The sequence below is a fragment of the Lineus longissimus genome, chromosome 5 (genome assembly GCF_910592395.1).
Source record: "Lineus longissimus chromosome 5, tnLinLong1.2, whole genome shotgun sequence".
Classification (NCBI taxonomy): Eukaryota; Metazoa; Nemertea; class Pilidiophora; order Heteronemertea; family Lineidae; genus Lineus; species Lineus longissimus.
Window position 1 is genome coordinate 20435645 of NC_088312.1, and position 21534 is coordinate 20457178.

A 21534-nucleotide genomic window follows, 5' to 3' on the forward strand; every position below is an offset into this window, starting at 1 on the left:
AAGATTTTTATTATCGATTCACCCGTTCACTGAAGAAATAATTCCCATTGGTCGAATAGTGGCTATGGCTATATAAACTTGCATAAGGTCCTAAGATCTCTAGTTTAGATTATACCAGGTATTCTATCAAGTTTTAAATGAGTAGTTTACATAAACTCAAATTTGAATGCTATTTGAAGTATATTACCAGACGAAACTTGTATCATTTCAGCAAGCACTATCAGTAGTCAATGTAAGTGAGAAGTTACCAATGCTTTTATTACTCATCAAGTGGTTACAGGTCTTTGAAAAGGTTTGAGAGAAAAGGCACAAGTGTTCTGTTCGGGTATTTGGTAACAGATTTATTGAGGTGATTGGATGTCCTATCTATTTCGGCTGAATGGAAAAGGGTCATTGTGCACAGCGATTTTGTGAACAGGATGTCAGAAGTAGGGGCAGTACGGGCAAAGGTTCTCCCAGATGTCAGCAAAATATCTATTCCCAGGGAGCCTCTTGCCCTTCATGCCGAAAAGCTGGCTAAGCCTCTGAGATGTAAAGTTAAATAAACCCGTTAATCAGAAATTACAATGTGTATGCTCAGAATACGAAGTGTCTGCAGTTAGATGTGATTGTATTCGAGAGATGTCAGCTGACTGACGCTTAGTCTAGCCAAGCGGAGAGGGATTGGGTTCAAAAATATCTTAAGCTCACTGATCTGAAAAGCCGTGTAAAATATATGTCAGATGAGCATTCCTGCTTGTGCCGATTTCTCCTTCAAACCAAGTGATGAGAAATAAAAGTGTCTAATAAGCTTGTTGAGATGTGTACAAAAAGAGAATCGTAGAAATGTTGTGAAGTCGTTGGTGTCACTAAAATCCCCGTCTTGACTTTTAAACCTAGAATTTCAGTGTTTCCGAAGCTATCTTTCTATCTTGATCTGTCCAGTGAAAAGCAGTAAATACAGACTACATGTACATCAGATATTGCTGTGGGGTCTCATCCCATATCTGGCAGTGCCTAGCTAAGAGGCTTCTACTTCTAGCTCATGCATCAAATCAAAAAAGGTGTCATTTGTGTCATTCTAATATCAATTAATAGAAGTCAAAAATGTCCGTTTTTGGTTCAGATTCGAATCTGGGTCAAATGGCCTTGATTCTGAGAAATTTGCTAGTTTTTGTTAGAATTTCACCTAAATAAAGGACAGCTGTCAGCTACATGTCAGACATACATGTTCATGTATCACATATCTTTTGAGAGTCATTTATTACAGATAAACATTGTACCCTTGTAAACACGTTTCATGTTTCTTTCATGACATCTTAAACTTTAAACCTCAGAAGAAATCTTCTGAGCTGTCAAGCCCGGAATTTTATTCTCAATTCAATATTTAAAGTTATCCCAACTTACGGGAACACTCTTTTTAAACACCATCAGATAAGATGTTTGATATTATGCACCAGTTCTTCCTGCTGAAGATTTTCTCTTGCATGGGCCCTAAATCGTCTTTCAAATCAACTCTCAAGTTGACCTTCTCTTTCAGTTGTGACATCTTGCCTCCTTCTGACTATCAGCATGAGAGATCCTTATGTTGTATGTCATGGCCAAGCGGTTGTGAAATTCCCATCTTTTGCCCAATTATCTGTGTGAATTGAATGTAATTTAACCCGTGTGCCCGAATAATGCACAAAGTAGTGCACTCTATAGTATTATGTCAACTCCTGATATCATTATTCTATGGTAATCTTTTCAGGGTCATATGAAAACGAATGCAATAGGTCCCTTCCGACTTCCTCTGACAGTGAGGTTTATACTGAAGGACCAGATATATCAAACCAGACCTCACTGCGAAGTGAGGCCACCGAAGGGCCCGATATTTCATGGCCTATTTCACCTAATAGTGAGGCCTCTGAAGGGCCTGATAGATCCTGGCCAACATCCCCTAGTATTGAATGGCCTGCCTATCCCCGCTCACCAAGTAGTGAGGGGCCTGATGAGTCTTATCAAACATCATCTGATAGTGAGGCCACCGAAGGGCCTGATAAATCTGGCCTGAATACTCCTGATAGTGAGGTTGTGGAAGGGATTCCTATATCATTTCCGACTTCACCCAAAACTGAAGGTACCTCTTACAAAAAGCTAGCTTCAAATTCAAAATTGCCAAATCAATTCTAAAAGGTCCATCTTTAAAATGACCACTTCACTAAATTATCCATTTACCTTTTTCAATTTGCGCTAAAATAATACAACTTGCTTCCTCATTTTAAAAAAATCTATATTAAGTCTAATCTTTAACATTTTGGTGACTCATTTTCAAAAAGTTGTGAAGTTTTAGTTAATAATTACATTCAAGTTTAGTGGATGACAGCATGTGAAATCTTTTGTTCGGTTATTTCAAAGAAAGGTGATTTGCAAGAAAGCAAAACTTGGAAGGCGACGAAAAATCCCTGGTTTACAATGTCGATGTTTCCTTACCTATCTTTGATACATTTACTTACAACGATTTTTCAGTTTTCATACCACTCTTTTTTCAGAGCCATTCAGAACTACTTGAGCTACAGTCCCAGTCACAATGACATACCCTCTGCCTCAACTAAGGGATATCATATGTGATTGAGACTGTATACTTTAATCTCGTAACTTTTCTTTCATACTTATTTTACCCATTCTTATATTTTGCTCTTCTTTCTTAACTTATATCCTTATTTCAGCCGAGGGGGAAACTTCAGGGACACAACAAGCCCCACTAGATGTGATCGAATCCTCAGAGTTAACCCCCTTATTATCAGACCCTAGCTCAGCCAAGGCTGAGGGTGAACCTGAAAGGCCTGCCCCAGAGTTAGCTTGGGCCTCTCCAGAGGCTGCAGTGGCTGTGGCCAACCTGGAGAACCCTAACCCAAAGACAACTGGGGTAACCTCAAAAGGTGCTGAAGGTATTTCCAATGTGATGCATTTAGATAGCTTGGGTGGCATTAACCTCGAGCATGTTAAGCAGGTTTTTTAACCCTTTTATAGAAACTGTTGTGGTTTTCAAACAGAGAACTTTTGAATAGAGTTGACATTGATTACAATTTCCTCTATAGAATTATGACCATGTTTATAAATGTCATAGGACCAGCATTTTCGTTTCTGAATCCCAGCATTTGTTGCCCAGTCAAATTCTGGTGAAGGTGACAAATGCATGTTCTACGTCGTTTGAGAACCACACAGTCAGACAGATTATCCTAAACATCCCAAAACTTTCTCTTCCTCACTCCTTTGCTGCATGGATGACCTTGACCCCTTGACCTATATCTTACAAGCTACCTAAAGTGACCACTATACTACTTGCTTGTCTTTCAGTATTAACGGGTAATGGGAAAACCTATGCATCATTTTTGGGCTAATGGTCTATATTTGGTGAATCCTCTCTTTTCTGTATGATCACTATTTACGGTATAAAAGAAAACAAAGCAGCTTATGCACCTTGGTCTCGGAGCTAATCCTGCCTTAATCAACGTGCTCAAAGGACACAAAGATCAATGTAGACCTCTTTTGGCCCTCCAGAAATATTCATGGCATTTTTCAAATCAAGAATTTTGCTAGATCTAAACTGCACGTCTTCCCATTGAGCTAGAAAGCAAAGTATGTTATGTCCAAAGGAGATGCATTGGTTTCTTAAAGAGTCAAATTGACTGGTTAGGCGTATCATGAGATGTGACCTTGACCTCTTGCTTGGTGCATCTTTACCTTCCCTGCTAACCGTCTCCTTTAACCCCTTGTTTTCCAGACTCCACTAGCATCCACAGCAGTATTCAGGGCGAGTCTGATTCAGAACCTGAGGGCTTCATTAACACAATCAGTAGCAAACTCGGCAGTATCTTTTCTAGTGATAGCTCGGATAATGATCAAAGTGAGGCTGAGCATGAGGTGGACGCGGACGATGGTGATGGATATGGCGTGGAAAATAAAGCGGTTTTCATCACGTCACAGGGACCGGTTCATCTTCACCAGGGTACAAGCGCTCTCTGTCTCTTGATGTTGTTGTTTTCTGGCACTTTATTTGTCTCGTATCTTGATGGAGAATTTCAGCACTTTGATCTCTCTAATTGGATCTCCGATTTTTGAATTTTCGTATTTCAAAACTTGATGTTGTATTCCGGCACTCTCTAGTTTGTTTTCTGAACAATTCCTTGTGTTTTGCTGTACCTCAGTCAAGTCAAGCACCTCCACGTCAAGGTGTTAGTTTTCATTATCTTGATGTTGTATATCAACACTTAAGATTCTTTGGTTGTCTCTCTGATTTTCGTGTTTTCTTTTTGATATTTTGATGTTGTATTACTCAGCATTTTCATCCTGTTTACGGAGGAATGACGGCTATTGTGAGCAAAACATTGGTTTCTTCTTTATGGCATGGATGCATGGGAGTGCCTCTCCTATTTTGACAACATTCTGTCAAAATGATTATTGACTATTCTTTGGCTGTAACACTGTGGAAGACTGTGTAGGGCTGGGCACCTGGCCAGGATCTACCCACATGGTCCATGCACCATTGCTTTCTGTTCTCCTAGTCCAACCTGTTTAGATGTCTCTTTGTACCTCAGTAGCTCCCTTTCCCCTATTTCCATTTACCCTATGTAACTGTATACTGTTGCATCTTTCTGCTATGAAAGCTTATTTTCCTCCTTATCCATGCTGCAGCCAGCATTTACCCTGAGTTTCTTGCTAATCCTGTAACTCGTTTTTAGCATGTAGCATGTAATCCTTTTGTGGTTATATTCAAGCAAGTAAAGGCTGTTCTAAGTTTTCGGTCTTGTTTCTCTTAGCACACTCGCACCCTTAAACTACTGTAAAACATAAAGTAGGAGTTTTCATTTGATTTGGAATCAAACTTTTCAAATCGCAGGGTTCCATATTCTATTTCTTATGACCTTTGACCTGTTTTTCAGGCACCGAAGTTGACGTGGTTGACGGGGAGGAGGAAGAGGAACAAGATACGTGCATGTACGTCATGGTCGACTCACGTGACAAACTACTGCTTAACGTGACACCACAAGCTATCCAAGTGGCCAAGATGATACTAGAAGTAAGTTTGGACAGTTGTCACACCTTCACAAACAAGCTTTGTTACACTTTCAGTACAAGACGATCTTCCTGGGATTCACCTACAATTTTCTTGAAATCTTCAGACTTGAATGTTGACCAACTCTGTGTTGTCTGAGCCTGTCGACTTAACCGGTAATTCTTCCAAAGATAAGAGTTATGTTCCTTTCTTTCAGACTCTCACCAAAGACTCGTCAGAAATCCATCGCATGGTGAACAAGCCCTCATTTGAAGTCCATAACACAGTGAGTATTGACAGTCCCAGTGCCACTCCCCTCATCCCAATAGCCCCCTCGGTCAAACTCTACCTGCATGTATTAGAAAACTATGGCATGCACAATTTGACCTGTCCATTGCAGTCCCTATAGAGAAGTGTCCTATTACAGGAGTTAAATTGAATGGAAACAACCCATTTTGGGGTGAAAACTAGTATCTTTAATAGAGATGGTCTGGGTGCCGACTAAGGGCGGTTCCACTGTAGTGGTTTTGTTTTTATGAGTAAGCCAATGCATTTGGCGGCCAAGAAGACCAATTGCATGAGTTTAATTTGCCTTTTCTGATTTCAGCTTGGTTTGGAAGTGAAGTTGAAACTCCCTCCAGAAATCAAGGTAGGTGATATAAATTTTGTGAAAGAAAACAACATTATGATTCATCAATTATATCTTTGAATGTAATTTGTTCATTTACGTGTTATTTCAAGCTTTTAGTCCTGCTTGTAGTGCACAGCTTCTGTAGTTGGCGTAATTTATGATAGATCTTGTGACATCGTACAGTGTAAATTGTAGCATCCGTGGATCAGTTGGGGTTTGTTTTGGCGGGAATGGCCAGCCAAACTTAAATGGGCCCATATTAGCCATCTGCGACCTTAAACCATATGCGACCTTAAATAGGCCCATATTAGCCATATGCGACCTTAAACCATATGCGACCTTAAAATGGATCCATATTAGCAATATGCGACCTTAAACCATATGCGACCTTAAATGGGCCCATAGCCATCTGCGACCTTAAATGTGCTCAGACGTTTCTGGGTTGTTGTAAATGCTCAGTGTGACTACAGTATGAAAGTCAATGCAGTTGCAAACTGCCTACTCTAAAGCCAGCCATTGGTTGTGATTAATTTGATAAAACTTTTAAGTGAGTTGACCAGTGGAAAATCTAATCTGTTGATAATTCAAGGGTGTGTTAGGGGGGGGGGATATAACCTTGAAGAATCTATAACATCAATTCTCTACCAGAATAAATCAGGAAAACTGAGACATACCAGATAAGTAAAACAAGTGAGAAATTTTAAAATGTGGGACCCTCAGCGAAACATGAATTAAAGAAGATATGCAATGTGAAACTGATTTAAAATTTGATGCTTCTTTCAACGAATCCTGTCTCCCCCTATTTCAGAGCGCTGTGACGAAGCTTGGCTGTAACCAGAGGCAGTGTTTGCCCATCTCCATGCATTGTTTTGTCCCGGCCCTTGACTATAAAGGAGTTGAGGTGCTAACCTTAGATATGCACTACACTTACTCTATAATGTCTCTATCAATGTCACATCCCAAGTACCATTATGGATGAGAATTCTCTAGATTTCCGGAAGTTATGATCCCAAATTATTCTTCCAATCTCCTCTGCATAGGCTCTATCGAGGAATGTTAATGTGGCACCATATTGACCAAGTGACACTGACTTTCATGCAGAGATATGACACTGGATTGATCCTTGGTTCAAACTGGCAAACCCTACGGTGGTGGCGTTTTGTGACAATCAATATTTTCAGGAGTGACATTTTTGGAGACATACTTAACTGTCAATTGACACTTGCATGTTTTTTAACATTGAATGATTTGTGTTCATAACAAGGTGTTTTGTGGTTTGGGATTCATTGAGTTAAACGGTGACTAACGGCAGCGATATGGGATCAAATTAGTGGTCTTCATGTGGCTAATATGCACAGTTATACTGAGGAGTGGGGAAAACCAGTCTTGTAAAGGTGGTGGTGGGTGTTTCCAACAAAAAAAGCAAAGCTACTTTTTAATTTTGTTCGTTTGCAAAATAATACATGTACAGTGGAACCCTGGTAACACGACCACTCATGGGACCGAGGTTGAATGGTCGCGTTACTAATTCTGATGTAGTTGCTTATGTAGTTGCTTTATGTAGCCAACAGCCTCCCAAACTTAAAGGGGCAATGAGTACTGCTGCCTCAAACTTTAAAGGGACAATAAGAGAATTATTATGCCTACATGCAGTATCAGTATTTTCAAATTGTACATGTCCTACATTATGAATGTTGTGTTAGAAACGCCCGTTCCTCACAGTTGCTTACTAATCTGATTGTTTTGTTTAACCAGGTCTATAAGAACAGCCTGGTCGACTGTAGTCTCGAGTATGGGACCGATTACACGGAGGACGAGGATGAACCAGACAGCGCTGGTCTGGATGTCACTGATGGGTACGTCTAGGAGGGTTGGGGACAGAGTGTTGATATCTCTAGTGGGACACAGTTTTTTCAAGTCGTTCTCTGAAGGGTATCAAGTATAAGAAGAAAAGCTATTACCCTTTCGCTGCGACAGCCAGTTTTGACCAGATTCGTCTTGTGCTGACAGTGGATATCAGTACTGAACTGTTGGGCTTACTTTCATGGGGACGGTTGCAACTGTCTAACATAAAGTGTCCATAAAAGAAAGGCTGTCCTAAATGAAGGATGTCTGATTTTGATGATGTTCATTTCAGGCTGGATGAGGTCGATGGTCTGAGTTTTCTGTCGAAAGCCCTCGCCAAGGCTGGTCACGCTGCCTTGAGTGCTGGAGCATTTGTCTATGACGACGACGATAAGACATTCTACAACAAAGAGGACATGGATAGGCATAAGGCACATGTACTGGTAAGTCTGCGAGCTATATGGGTCTGATTTGGTGCAGGTTCAAAGGATTTATCGTAAGATGTGCAATTGTCTGTTACTGCCAAGGTGTGTTTTTGTAATGAGGAGAGTCAGACAGCCTCCATTAGGTAGAGAGTTTAAGCTACGATGACGAGAACTGGTTGCCTAGATAGACCACAGCTTTAATATTTCGTATGAAGGTCCTAATTTCTGATAAGAGGTCGCAACAAGTGGCCTTCGACATGCCTCACTGGTGTCTAATTCAGACGATGCGAAAATATTGAATCTTGCACGTTGTATAATGTTATTCTTGTTGTTTTCAGATTGATGGTTTTGATCCTCTGCAAAACTTGTCACACAGGAAGGCAGGCCATTACATGATTCCTCTCACACCAGCAAAGGTAAGCTTCTTTCAAGCAATTGACACTTTTAACCTAGGTCTTATAACACCATCCTCGAATACCAGAGTCAGTCGATTGCTCCTCCCCTCAGTCACGTAACTGGCATTGAAGAAGCACAACATTATTGAGCTGAATGTTCAAATGATATTGAATCTGTGATCACTAACTGCAATGTCTGTTTCAGCATGACACTGATTACTGCGTGCTGTTTGATGTGGAGGCTGTCGATGGAAGGAAAGTGATCACCATTAGGTCGCCGCTGCAGGTGAGTCCAGATGGCTACGATCGCATGTCTCCTGTAAGGAGCCAGTTACCCTTGTCCCAAGACAGCTGGGCCCAGTTTCTCAATCAGCATTAGAGACAGATGCCAGCATAGCTTAACTAAGCAATCTCTCCTTAAAGTGATACTATGATGCGATTTACAACTTTGCGGAAATACGTCCGTTTTTAATTGTTGATCACAAATGTAAAGCTCAAATTTTCCATTTTTGATTAGATTTATTATAAAATCGCTGAATGTAAACCACCACGACTGCGAAAATGTTCATGTTGTGACGTCATCAACGAAAACGGCATCGAAGCGAGCCGTCCGGGCGGGATTAAACCATCAATTTCTAGAAAATGTGCATTTCGATTCGAAAACCTTACCGATTTATGAGAAAGTGACGTAGTCATTTGTCAAAAACAGCTAAATCAATATAGGGTGAAATTTGACACAAGTTACCCTTTAAGTTTGATTAAGAGTAGCATCATTAGGACTTACTTAACATTACTGCTAACTTTCAAATGAGCAACCTGGCCCTGGTCTTTTAATGTGGTTTATAAGTGGCCAGATTCTTGGCTAGGCCATTTTTGCCATTGTTGGAGAAGATTCAAAGGTTTTCTAGTTACATGTCAACATGTATCTGCTGAAATTCCAGTTCCACAATGACCTGACAGTGCCATAGTTACATGTCAACATATATCTGCTGAAATTTCAGTTCCACAATGACCTGACAGTGCCATAGTTACATGTCAACAGATATCTGCTGAAATTTCAGTTCCACAATGACCTGACAGTGCCATAGTTTCATGTCAACATATATCTGCTGAAATTTCAGTTCCACAATGACCTGACAGTGCCATAGTTTCATGTCAACATATATCTGCTGAAATTTCAGTTCCACAATGACCTGACAGTGCCATAGTTTCATGTCAACATGTATCTGCTGAAATTTCAGTTCCACAATGACCTGACAGTGCCAATAAACCTATATGTCCGGAGCAACGAGTTGACTAAACTCGGCACCGTACTACCAGTGGCCCGGGAAGAATACACGAAGATTACGTCACTCGAACCCAAGGAAGTTTACAACGTCCCGCTGTTCATCGCGTATCAATGCAAAATATTCATTGTCCCTGCCAGCATCGGGTAAGTGGAATTTGAATTCACCTTGAAAAAAGTTTGGTGCATGGTGAATTTAGACTCACACTGGTTCATCAAATCGAATATAACTTTCTCGAAATAGATAGTCATGCCACCTATTGTGTTTAGTGGACACTTTTGTATCGTGTTACACGGCCTACTTTAGAATGTTAGTTGTACCCGCATCTCCAAGTCTTTTGCATTCATTCCCCAGCCTGATGAAGTAACCTTCCTGTAGAAACAAGGAGTGCACATACTGTGCTACACTTGGTTATTTCACGCCCCTTGAAAGTCCTGGGTAGCATTTTCTGAGCCTCGAACCCGTGATCATCCAATCTCATGTGGGACACTCTTAAACTCTTTCACTGCGCTATCTACTTGTTAATAATGCCTGCAGTAGAAAACAGTAGAGTGTAAATGGAATCATGTCTGTATTATCTAGTCTAGCTATATCTGTAAGTGATCTTGCTGTGGTATTGTTATTGGTATCTACTTGTAGACCTGTAGCATAGTGTAGCAATGCACCCTTGTTTTTTTCGTCCAATTGACCTTTAACCCTTTGAAAACTGTTTTACATCTGAGTCGTATTTGAGTTGGCATATCAATTCGTTGACCTTAACCATTTCTAAGCAGGCTGGTGATAGTAGCCTATGCCAAAGTGTACTAGAGGACGTGGGATGGGCAGATGATAGTCTAATCCTTTGTGAATAGTTGCCACATCCTTATGTCAAATCATACTGAATGTTTTACTGCAAAACTTATTCCATTCCTGAAATAAGAAAAAAGAACCGAAAAAAAATATGCAATTGACCAATTTTCGATACTTTTGGACAAATGATTTCAACAGTCAGTAAAAGAGCTAACAGTCACATGCTAACCTGTGACAAATGATCTGGCTGTATGTATACACCAAAGGGTTAAAGGTTCTCCCTGTACCTTTGTTGTCATCCCTTGTTGGATCTCAAACTTTTGAACGCATCATATTTTAAGTCTCTTTGGCAGTTATCAGTACAGCGGCGGTGTGAGCTGGCAGGATCTAAGTGTCGCCAAGGACAAGAGCCGACTCTACACATGTCTTCCAGATGAACAGAGCACAAACCCATTCAATAAAAACCCGTTTAATTTCAAGGTGAGGAATTTGTTACAACCCAACTTTTGTACTAATGATGTTTTTTCCCTCTTAAAACTCAACTTTAAGACATGAATGATGTCAAAAGCTTAAAACCCCACTTTTAGACTTGAATTCATATAACTTGTTTATGTCAAGGTTTTGTGTAGGTTTTGTGATGACTTATCGAAAATTGATATGTTGATTCTGATATCGTCACCCACGTTCACCACATCCAACAGAACCTTGTGGTCTAATGGAAATCTCGCAGAGAGAAGATCCTTCAATCTGCGCAGATAATGCTGAAATCTACCTTCACGTTTCAGGTTGTCCTTGACACTGGAGTGGCAGCCCGTGGCCCGCACCATCTTCCCAAGCTGATACCAAACTTCTCCCTACATCTCCATCCACCCGTAGTCCTTCATAACTATCTGCCATACGACATACAGTTCTCTCTTGAGGTAAGTTGTGCACTGAGTTCTGTGACGTCTGTTTGCCATTGATCTCGCTGTCTTGCAGCAAGCTGGTGATTTCTTCTTCTTCTTCAGCGTTCGCTCTGCACTTGGAGGGGTCATTCTCCTAGGAGTAATCCTCCTCCAAGGCGGGATGAGCGTATCCTGCGTGCCACTACGTTTAGGCGCCAATTGGGTTTATTGGCCTAGTGGTCCGACTTTGGCGAGAGAGATAGAGTCCATGCAAGCTACTCATGTTTCTCACTTGGTGGGGTGTTAGCTTGCCCTGGCATAGACACCAGGTACAAGGAACCTCGGTTTTGAGTCTCATTCGAAGGACTGTGAAGAGCCAGAAATTTCAGTTCCTTGAAAGCCACGCCGGTTCATCCAGACATACGATCATGGGTTCTCCCCGGGATCGAATCCAGGCCCTATTGCGTGGTGGCCAGCAGTGTAAACCACTAGGCCATGAGGCTCCTTGCAAGCTGGTGATAATTCCAGGCAATTTTGAAATCAGCTTTGTTGCTGTGAGAGTTTCTGATAAAGGTTCGACGTATTTTAGTAGTTTGGTTAGTTAAAAAGTCGTGTCTGTTATGCTTGTGCGATTTTGACTCAGTCATCTTCGAAATTGTTCACAACTAAGGAAATATGCAGAAAATGCTCTTAGTGATATAATCCAGATGTCAACTTTCAAGTTTCATGATATTCTGTTTCAGCATTCTCCCTACAGCAGCCTGACCCATGGAGAGAACACGCCACTGTATACGGCTGATCTACACAAAGCACAAAAGTTACAGATACAGGTACATAGCTCCTTTAGTTTACATCACCAATGGGTGAAATCATAATCCACTCTACGAATTATCACAGACTATTGGTGACCAAAATTCATTCTTTTGTCGATACCAGTTGTAGACCCAACTTCAGTGCTTTCAATGGCGGACTTCTAACTCGATGAGCTTTTAATTTACAATCATATTGCGTCCGTTGTCGTCGTCCATCTTGTTTCCACAGAGTCTCTATTTTGTTGTGTTATTGAGCTGTTAACATCGTGTCGTAATGCCCATCATCCTTGAGCTGCAACAAGGCTAATGATCGATGTCCTGGACGTTGGACAGGTTTATAGAGGTCCAAGGATGTACCAAAATGTATCAAAATGTTGAGAATTTCAATTGCCAGCATATTAAGTCATAAAAGAAGTTCTTCTTATTTCTACAGATTGCTGAGTATCTTGGTAGCGATTGGTCCGGCAATATCGAACTTGGCTCCGATATGGACGGCTTCAAAGCAATCAGCATGGAACCGGAAGAAAATAACACCAGTCACCAACTGAGTCTGAGCATCCATGCCAACCACAGCGTTGCTATGGACTTGTTTATATATTCTCCATATTGGATTATCAATAAGACTGGACTTCCTGTTCAACTGAGGGTGAGTTACCTTAGCAACTTGAGTGTTGCTATGAAGAGTTTCCTTGGCAACTGGGATGTTTCCATGGAGATTTACCTTAGCAACTAGGAATTGATATGGCAATCAGTCGTTGCTATAGACTTGTTAATATACCCTGTCCAATAGAAGGTGAGATACAATGGATATCGATGGGGATTGACCTTGGCCTACATGTAGGGTATGCCATTTTCTCATGAAAAAGACTATCGTTTCAGATTTTAATATGACCTTGTGTTTCATTTCCTCTTTCAGGGCTCTGGCTCCGATGTTATCTTCGAAAATAACATCTCTTCTGATCCGCTCCTGTTCCGTTATAAGAAATACAAGAAGAAAAAGGTATGAAACTTATCAATTTGGAATACTTTAATCAAGAACTCAATATCCCTTTGCATGGTTTGTGACCTCTGTGCTGAGATGCTTTTAACCCCTTTGCAGTGTAATAGTTTTCACGTTGCTGCTTTTTTAAGTGGCCGCCTTGATGTTGTCATCACAGTATGTGAACCCCGCAAAAATCCTTGACTGAAATCTCCCATGATTATTTTTATGCTGTCTCAAACTTCTCCTTAGGTTGGGGTGTGTGTTTTGTAAATTGAAATATGAGATGGTTTAAAAGTAGATAACAATAACTTTCTATTCAAATTTTAAAAACTCGTACTGTGGGTAGGCTAGTATTCCATGAAAATCTGCTGCCAACCTCATAATCTATTAAGTCTGGTCGGAATTTTCAAAGGTTTAGGCAGAAAAGCCTTGTTTGAATGGGTTGTGTGTGTCGGGGGATTCTAGGGCATTTGCCCCCCGGACATCTGCCCCCCGGATCTTTCCCCCCGGATTTTTGCCTCCCGGACATTAGCCCCCCTAGGACTTCTGCCCCCCTAGGACATCTGCCCCCCGGACATTTGCCCCCCGGACATTAGCCCCCCTAGGACTTCTGCCCCCTAGGACATCTGCCCCCCGGACATTTTCCCCCCGGACATTAGCCCCCCTAGGACTTCTGCCCCCCGGACATTTACCACCGGGGACAGTCAAAGAGAACTTGGATGAGTCGGTCAGTCCAAGAGTAGCAGGATGATCAGCTTTGGTCTGTATTAATAGATTTAAGAGCATACTTATGTGCATTACTCCAGGGCAATCCATAGGTCAAATGTAAGAATGGTAAGGATTGCTGTATTTCTTTTAAATGAAAATTACTGAAGGTAGCAGAATTACTGAAGGTAGCAGGTAGGCCACCCTTCAGTAATTTTCAGCACAAAATAATTTAAATAATGATTACCTTCTTTGACCTGTACTATAACTTCATTTCTTGATTGGTTGTGATGGTGGAAGGAGACGGAGGTGTCATGTGAAGTTTTCTATTTTAATCAAACAACAAACACGTTTCAAAACATCAGATATACATGTACATGTACTAAAAATAGATTTACAGAAACATTGTATGACAGAGGCATTTCTCAGAAAAGGAGTATCATTAGGCCACTTTAAAAAAAAGCTGGTTAGCGTCCTTGCTTCTGGGAGGAGGTGGGTAGGGGGAGGTGTTTTTGTTTTTTTTAATTCATTTTAAGGCTGAAAATATAGCTGCTGAGCAAATAAAAAAAAATCTGAATCATGATAAAATCCGGGTAGGTGTACATTCTAGTGTAAAATGCACTATACATTTTTTTTGGCTCTCGAGCACTTTGTCGGGTAGGAAGGGGGACGCCAACTAACTTTTTTTTATTCGGGCTTAGCTACGCTAGCCTATCCCTTCACAAGCATCGGAATAGCATTCCGCGACGTTACTATATATAGAATTATCGTTACTATAAATAGAAAAGATGTATTCAGAAATCCTATGGGGGCTAATGTCCGGGGGGCAAATGTCCGGGGGGCAGATGTCCTAGGGGGCAGAAGTCATAGGGGGGCTAATGTCCGGGGGGCAAAAATCCGGGGGGCAGATGTCCTAGGGAGGCAGAAGTCCTAGGGGGGCTAATGTCCGGGGGGCAAAAATCCGGGGGGCAGATGTCCAAGGGGGGCAGAAGTCCGGGGGCAGAAGTCCGGGGGGCAAATGTCCAGGGGGGAAGTGTCCTGATACCGTGTGGGGGGGAGGGGGGTGATTGCTTAGCCATAATGACTGCCCTATAGATCAGTTGCATGACGTAGCTGTACAGGCCTGCGCACTCACTGTTGGAATTGGACGAGGTTTCCAATGGCCTTTCAAGAGGAACTTGTTATAAATCTCACCAAATTTTACCAGCGTCGTGAAAACGTCACGATAAATGCAGGACCTCATCTGACGACAGCCATGCTCTGCTTCTGAGTCTTTACGCCAAGCAAAAGATCTATAGCAAGCAGCAGCGATACATTTTAAGATCGTATCTTTTTTAAATCGTATATTTTTTTACGCAGATGTTCAGCTGTTTCAACTGTCTGTGTCTAAAAGATCCAGAATTAGAAATTGAGCAATCACTAGCGGTAAATGATTGAATAATATGCGGTGCTGTACCTTTCTAAAGCATGTGAGATTTGGCCCCTGCATGGTCGAGTTTTTACAGGGCAGTGTTTTCGCTTTTGCGTCATACATTTTTCAAATCATTTAAGCTTTCAAGCTCATGACCTGTTCAAACCTTGTGATAATGTTTCATTCAAAAACATTCCAAGTCAGTGGGTAATTTGATAAAACGTTTGAATTGAGTTGAAATTGTGACTAAGATATCGAACAGTCCTAAATTGACTGGAAGAAATATCAACGAATTCTCCAGTTTTTGGCTATGGAAGTATTGTAAGTGCTTCTAGCAGACCTGGGCAATCAAACGTGAGGGCCCATTATTGTTTTGGTACAGCACGGCATCGTGTGCTGTACAAAATGCTTCTGTTTGAAACCTTGGCAACAATAGCATCAGCGCTACAAACCTTTCCAATTCCTGTCTCTTCCTTACCAAACGGGTATGAGCAAAACTACGGTCACCTCTGCGTAGCGCTGACTGTCACTAAGGTATTGTATTGTTGTGACAGAGCTGGACATCAATTTTGTCTGAGTTTTGACGTCATTTTACGCATACCCTAGTGAAAATCGGCGCCACATTTTGGGTTGCCGATACCCTATTATACAGAACCTGTAGCCATTTTAGCTGAGCCCCTACTGCATCAAACAAGGGTTTCTCCTTTCATCTGCAAAAGTGCCGATGCAACCTCACGCAGGACCATGCCACAGCCTCTACCATTATGCTGTCCAGCATCAAGTTATGGAAATTTGGCTTTCCAGGTTCTTGCTTTATACTGGGCTTATTATAGCATCAGTCCTGAATCTATACCTTGAGCTTCTTTTGCTGAGCACCATCAAAATGTCTCTTTTGATCAGCCCCATCTGATGCATTACTCCATGGAGGGACACGTGCCCATGATTAAGTCTGACCTGGGCAGTGATGAGATCTCATATCGGTTCTTCAAGATTCCTGCTGACTGGACTTATAACAACATCAGTCCTGATGTAAATTAATTAACTTGAACCTTGGGCCATTTTGCAAGTGCCTTTTTCATCAGATATTGACAGTCCTTCCTTTCATCTGCCAAACATACGTGTACTTGCCTAACTTGCCTCTTGCAATTAAGCTCTTGCGAGGACATTCTCTTCTGCCCTGGGCAGTTATGCAGATTTGATTCTTCTCACTGACTTTATATTGCATATCACAGAATCCTTACTCTTTCAATAATCATACCATAACTTCTCCCTATTCATCATCACAAATACCATTACATGCCTCCCAGTGGCTGATGAGTAATTTAGTTACTGGGGCCAATAATGTAAATAGAGAAGGTCAGCTTGCTCTCATATTGAGGACTGTGGGAGTCTTCCCTGGGAAACCATTTGATATCACGGTGCTCCGAGATGCAAATTCAAGCCAAACAATTTTGTGACCCCAAGTATAGGATCAACCCCTTTTGATTTGTTGGGTCTGTTCCTCAGTAAGATCAACCCCCAGACTTGCTGGGTCTGTTACTGATTTGGATCAACCCCCTTGGACCTGCGCATCTGTTCCGGAGTAGGATCAAGTCCCTTAGAGTTGCTGGGCCTGTTTCGGGGTAGGATCAACCCCCTTGGACCTGCTTGATCTGTTCCAGAGTAGGACCAAGTCCCTTAGAGTTGCTAGGTCTGTTCCAGAGTAGGACCAAGTCCCTTAGAGTTGCTGGGTCTGTTCCTGAGTTGGATCGACCCCCTTGGACCTGCTTGATCTGTTCCAGAGTAGGACCAAGTCCCTTAGACTTTCTGGGGCTGTTACTGATTTGGATCAACCCCCTTGGACCTGCTTATCTGTTCCAGAGTAGGATCAAGTCCCTTGGAGTTGCTGGGTCTGTTTCGGGGTAGGATTGACCCCCTTGGTCCTGCTTGATCTGTACCAGAGTAGGATCAAGTCCCTTGGAGTTGCTGGGTCTGTTTCGGGGTAGGATTGACCCCCTTGGTCCTGCTTGATCTGTACCAGAGTAGGATCAAGTCCCTTGGAGTTGCTGGGTCTGTTTCGGGGTAGGATTGACCCCCTTGGTCCTGCTTGATCTGTACCAGAGTAGGATCAAGTCCCTTAGAGTTGCTGGGTCTGTTTCGGGGTAGGATTGACCCCCTTGGTCCTGCTTGATCTGTACCAGAGTAGGATCAAGTCCCTTGGAGTTGCTGGGTCTGTTTCGGGGTAGGATTAACCCCCTTGGTCCTGCTTGATCTGTACCAGAGTAGGATCAAGTCCCTTAGAGTTGCTGGGTCTGTTTCGGAGTAGGATCGACCTCTCCTCCTTGGACCCAATGGGCCTGCTCCTGCCTCCTTGCATCATTTCTCATCATACATGCTTAAATATTGAAGTGCATGTGCTTATTTTGTTTCTACCATCCTAATAATCGACACCAATTTGCTACTTTTGGCTTTCAGAGTACAGGGTCTATGCTTCAGGTATTTCATGTATTTTGCACGAATATTTTTGGATTTACAGTAACTTCTTATTTCAAGCATCTAACAATCGTTATACCTCTATTTGCTTGGTATTCAGTTGCTCTCTTCTATCATCACTTTCATAACTTGAGTAACTAACATGTAGTCATACTCTCACTAATCTTTAAGCGCCTCGCAAACTAGCAATTAAGATTGCTGCAACCAAGATCGCATGCAACAGATATCGCTCATCTGCGACGGTCACTGCCGGTACCTGCAACAAGTATTGGTGATCGCTGCCACCTGCGGTCAATATCAAACTAGTGATTACCAGTTTTGCCTGCAGACAAGAGATTTTCTTGTTGCATATAACAGCGATTATAATCGAAGGTAGCAGCAACTTCTATCACTCATTTTTGCAGCTCCTTACATTAACAATCATAACTCATTGATGTAGCTTTGAAATAATTTCTTCAAGGTCTATGCTTGTTTAATTGACTAATGAATCATTCATATCCTCTGTCTCTTGTTATGCACTTCTTACTGCATTGTGCTAATTTGGCAATTTCTTGAAATGTTGACGCTAGGATACCCCTTACCACAATATGCAAATTGAGGACGTTAGCTGTGTTTCCCTGCAAGCTATGGTTCTCATGTTTAAGTGTAGGCCAGACGAGCTTAAGACCATCTATGCAAATTCCATGTTGATCTCATTCAAGCTATTCTGGAATCCAGCAAGGAGAGTGAAAGATGTTGGACAAGTGTAATTGTGCTAGGTGGACTTCTAGGCTCTTTTAGTGACTGATCCAAGACCTCTCACTGTAAGCTTAATCACCAGGGCCTACACTTTTGCAACATTGACATCTTCGATGAAACATTCGCTCTATTTTTTCAGGCCAAGATTCGCGTCTACAACTCCAAGTGGTCGCAGTCCTTCTCCCTTGATACCGTCGGCAGTACCGGTGTCATCATATGCAATGACAAGGAGAGGAAGAGAAAATACCAGGTAAGAGGAGGCCATTCAAGGTTCAGGTGTGGTTTGGGGGTAGAATGGTGCAGATCCGTAATTACAAATCCAAGTGATCGTAGTCCTCTCTTGATACCGAGAGCAGTACTGTTGTATTCAAGGGTCGGGTGTGGTTAGAGTGGGGGTAAATGGCTATTAAGATCCGTACTTCAAACTCCAAGTTGATCACCGAAATAACCATGTCAATTCCTCTTTTTCAGTTTCTCCTCCAGATTCAGATGTCGAACCTTAAGCTGACCAAACTAGTGACGATCACGCCCTACTTCCTGGTGGTCAACACCACACAGAGTCCACTCCGTTACATGGAGATCAACGAACAGGCAGATCTATGGATGGATATCGCTCCTAATGAGGTATTAACTTTCATACAGGTTTTCGTCAGCAGAGCTTGTCAAATAGCTGTTCGAGTGCTGCCAAGCTCTTAAATTACACTGACAAGTAGAGTTAGGGGATTGTCTCAATGGTCTCCCTCAAATTACTTTTACAATGACTGTCGTTATTGTAGGCCTCTACCGAGGTACTCCCAGGTATCTAGGACATGTAGGAGACTGAGCGACATGTAGACCCTTAGATTGTAACTTGGGTACAGCATGCTATCAGGTATCAGAAAACTGGTACAAAATCCGTTTCTTTGGGGACATAATAGGTGAATTTATGACCAAGATGTTTTCGTTGCAGGTTTTGCCATTCTTCCCCTCGACTGACAACATGAGCCTGACTGTGCGCTACCACAACAGCCCTGTGTCATCTCAAGCCTTCCCCATCAAGCAACCACACTCGACTGTTCTGCGCATGAATAATGGGGTACGTTATATCTTATTGAGTTTCCAAGCCGATGGTTAGTCCAGACAATACTCAATTCCACATTTGCCTGCTGCTGCATCTAAACAAGGCTTGTGGACCCGGACAGAGTGCTATTGCCAGCATCATTTGAACGAGGCATAAAAGTTTGACTCCTCGCACCTTTTGCCTGGGCAATAGTTGGCTAACTATGCCCCGGGCACTAGTGGTGGAGGTTGCACAGGGCATTAAGATGTCAACTACCATCACCGTCCAAGGATGCGACCACAGAGACGCACCTATTAGGATTGCATGCTAACCTCATCTAAACCTGGTTCCTTGTCTTTCAGACTGCCCTAGTGGTGGAGGTAGCGGGGGGCATTGAGACATCAACAACCGTCACATTCCAAGGGTATGACCACGGGGACGCGCCGGTCAGAATCGATAATCTTTGCGAGGACGTCTTCATCAAGCTCCATCAAAAGTGAGTACTATCACAATCCTGTTCTATTCTGTGTTGCTGTTAAGGAAAGAGTGTGTCACGCTACTGTTTCTTCTTGGTGTCAATTACTTCAAAGAATGGAAAAGAGAGATAATTCAGTACAGTCTACCATTGTGTTTACAGTGCAATGCAGCCAAGTGGGTAAAACATTTAGGTGACACTGTTGAGTGGGTCTTGCCTTAGATTAGATTAGAATAAGGATGCAGTTGAAGGATGTTTTCGAAACTTTCCTTTAAAAATATAGCTTTATTACCGTATGTCACTCACAAATTTTTACATTAACCAACATCGTCGCGCACATTTACACACACTTCTATGATTCGCTGAGGAAAAAATAGAAACAAATAGAAACATACCTGAGTAAAGACAATAGGCACGATAAGATTGATCAAAAGACACGAGGTACTTGAATATGTTGAGTACAAAATGCTATGCAAACGCAAATCAATCTGAATTCTTTCATAGCTTCAATGGAGCTGATTTGAAGGCGTCGCGTAATCTTTAATGACATGTTGATGGTAAAGTTTGAAGTATTTATCTGTCCCGATACTTTTGTACTGTTGATTGAGAAAAACATTTTTGACATGATTTGCACTTTGTAATCAAATTCTTCCCCGGCACTTTTTGCGTGACGTTCCAAAACTCGTCATATAATATTACCTCTCCTCTGTTCATCTTGTGTTCGATGTTTAATATGAATGCAGAGCTTTCTCAATAACTCCTTAATATGATTCCGGTACGGCTTAAACGTCAGATAGTAGATTGGAAAGTTTATAAAACTATTCGCTATTCCTAGCCACAGGAAGGCAAAGTTGAGTATATCCGGTGTTTTCACTTTCGTCAATACTAACACGATTTGTTGAGTGTAAAATGGCGTCCAACACAACATGACGGCGATAATGGCGATCATGTACATTTGTAGTCCGTGACGAGTGTAAACCGGTGTCGTCGAACCGATGGAGGATCTTCGAGCCTGGTTGTTCATTTCTGTAATATGATATTGTCGTATCCGCCATATTCTTATGTAGAAGTAAATCAGCATCATCGCGGCGATCGGAAATTGTATGAACGCTTTTATTATCACCAGCGCGATTTCTTGTGGGTAGTCTATAACAGTGAAATAAAGGGTGGGGTTGTAGCGATATTTCCCAATGCCGAATAACGATAAACTATTGGTTGTCATGGGTATTAGCCATGCTAACGCGATGGCGACATAGCGATGGCATGGCGACATGATTTGAGGATAGCGCAACGGAAATCCAATACAAATGTACCTGTCCATGCTAAGGAGGACTAGTAGCGCCACGGAGACGTTACATAGCACCGTCATCATGTACCCCACCGCCATACTGACAGTAGCGTTGACCGGCCACACGCCTGAAACTGAAAGTGGCAGCGAAAAGCTCGTGCACAAAATCCCTAAACATAAATCAGCGATTGTCAGATTGATTAGGATTAAGCGAGCCCCAGGCTGGATGGTTTTAATCTGCGACAGGACGATGATGTTTACGATGTTTGCTAAGATTATTAGAACGGATATCGTAACCACAGGTATGGCGAAATACGGTGAAAAGTTGCAGTCCGGTAGG

The 21534-nt window shown here is 42.1% G+C and overlaps 1 protein-coding gene across 14 annotated transcripts in view; it reads left to right on the plus strand.

Annotated features, from left to right (window-relative positions):
* LOC135488713 (intermembrane lipid transfer protein VPS13A-like) overlaps window positions 1–21534 on the plus strand; it is an 80129-nt gene that overhangs the window by 42020 nt on the left and 16575 nt on the right. For 4 of the 14 annotated variants that reach the window (XM_064773421.1, XM_064773427.1, XM_064773429.1 and 1 more), the window contains 22 exons: window positions 212–232; window positions 3746–3970; window positions 4905–5041; window positions 5235–5303; window positions 5625–5666; window positions 6457–6549; window positions 7404–7504; window positions 7786–7936; window positions 8257–8334; window positions 8519–8599; window positions 9555–9745; window positions 10730–10868; window positions 11174–11308; window positions 12016–12102; window positions 12518–12730; window positions 13001–13084; window positions 15131–15196; window positions 17637–17657; window positions 18532–18642; window positions 18864–19016; window positions 19342–19467; window positions 19794–19927. In XM_064773421.1, coding sequence (XP_064629491.1) covers window positions 212–232; window positions 3746–3970; window positions 4905–5041; window positions 5235–5303; window positions 5625–5666; window positions 6457–6549; window positions 7404–7504; window positions 7786–7936; window positions 8257–8334; window positions 8519–8599; window positions 9555–9745; window positions 10730–10868; window positions 11174–11308; window positions 12016–12102; window positions 12518–12730; window positions 13001–13084; window positions 15131–15196; window positions 17637–17657; window positions 18532–18642; window positions 18864–19016; window positions 19342–19467; window positions 19794–19927 — 2458 coding nt within the window. Of the gene's footprint in view, window positions 1–211; window positions 233–2687; window positions 2910–3745; window positions 3971–4904; window positions 5042–5234; window positions 5304–5624; window positions 5667–6456; window positions 6550–7403; window positions 7505–7785; window positions 7937–8256; window positions 8335–8518; window positions 8600–9554; window positions 9746–10729; window positions 10869–11173; window positions 11309–12015; window positions 12103–12517; window positions 12731–13000; window positions 13085–15130; window positions 15197–17636; window positions 17658–18531; window positions 18643–18863; window positions 19017–19341; window positions 19468–19793; window positions 19928–21534 lie in introns of all 14 variants that reach the window. The other 10 variants (XM_064773422.1, XM_064773423.1, XM_064773431.1 and 7 more) reach the window with 10 other exon arrangements.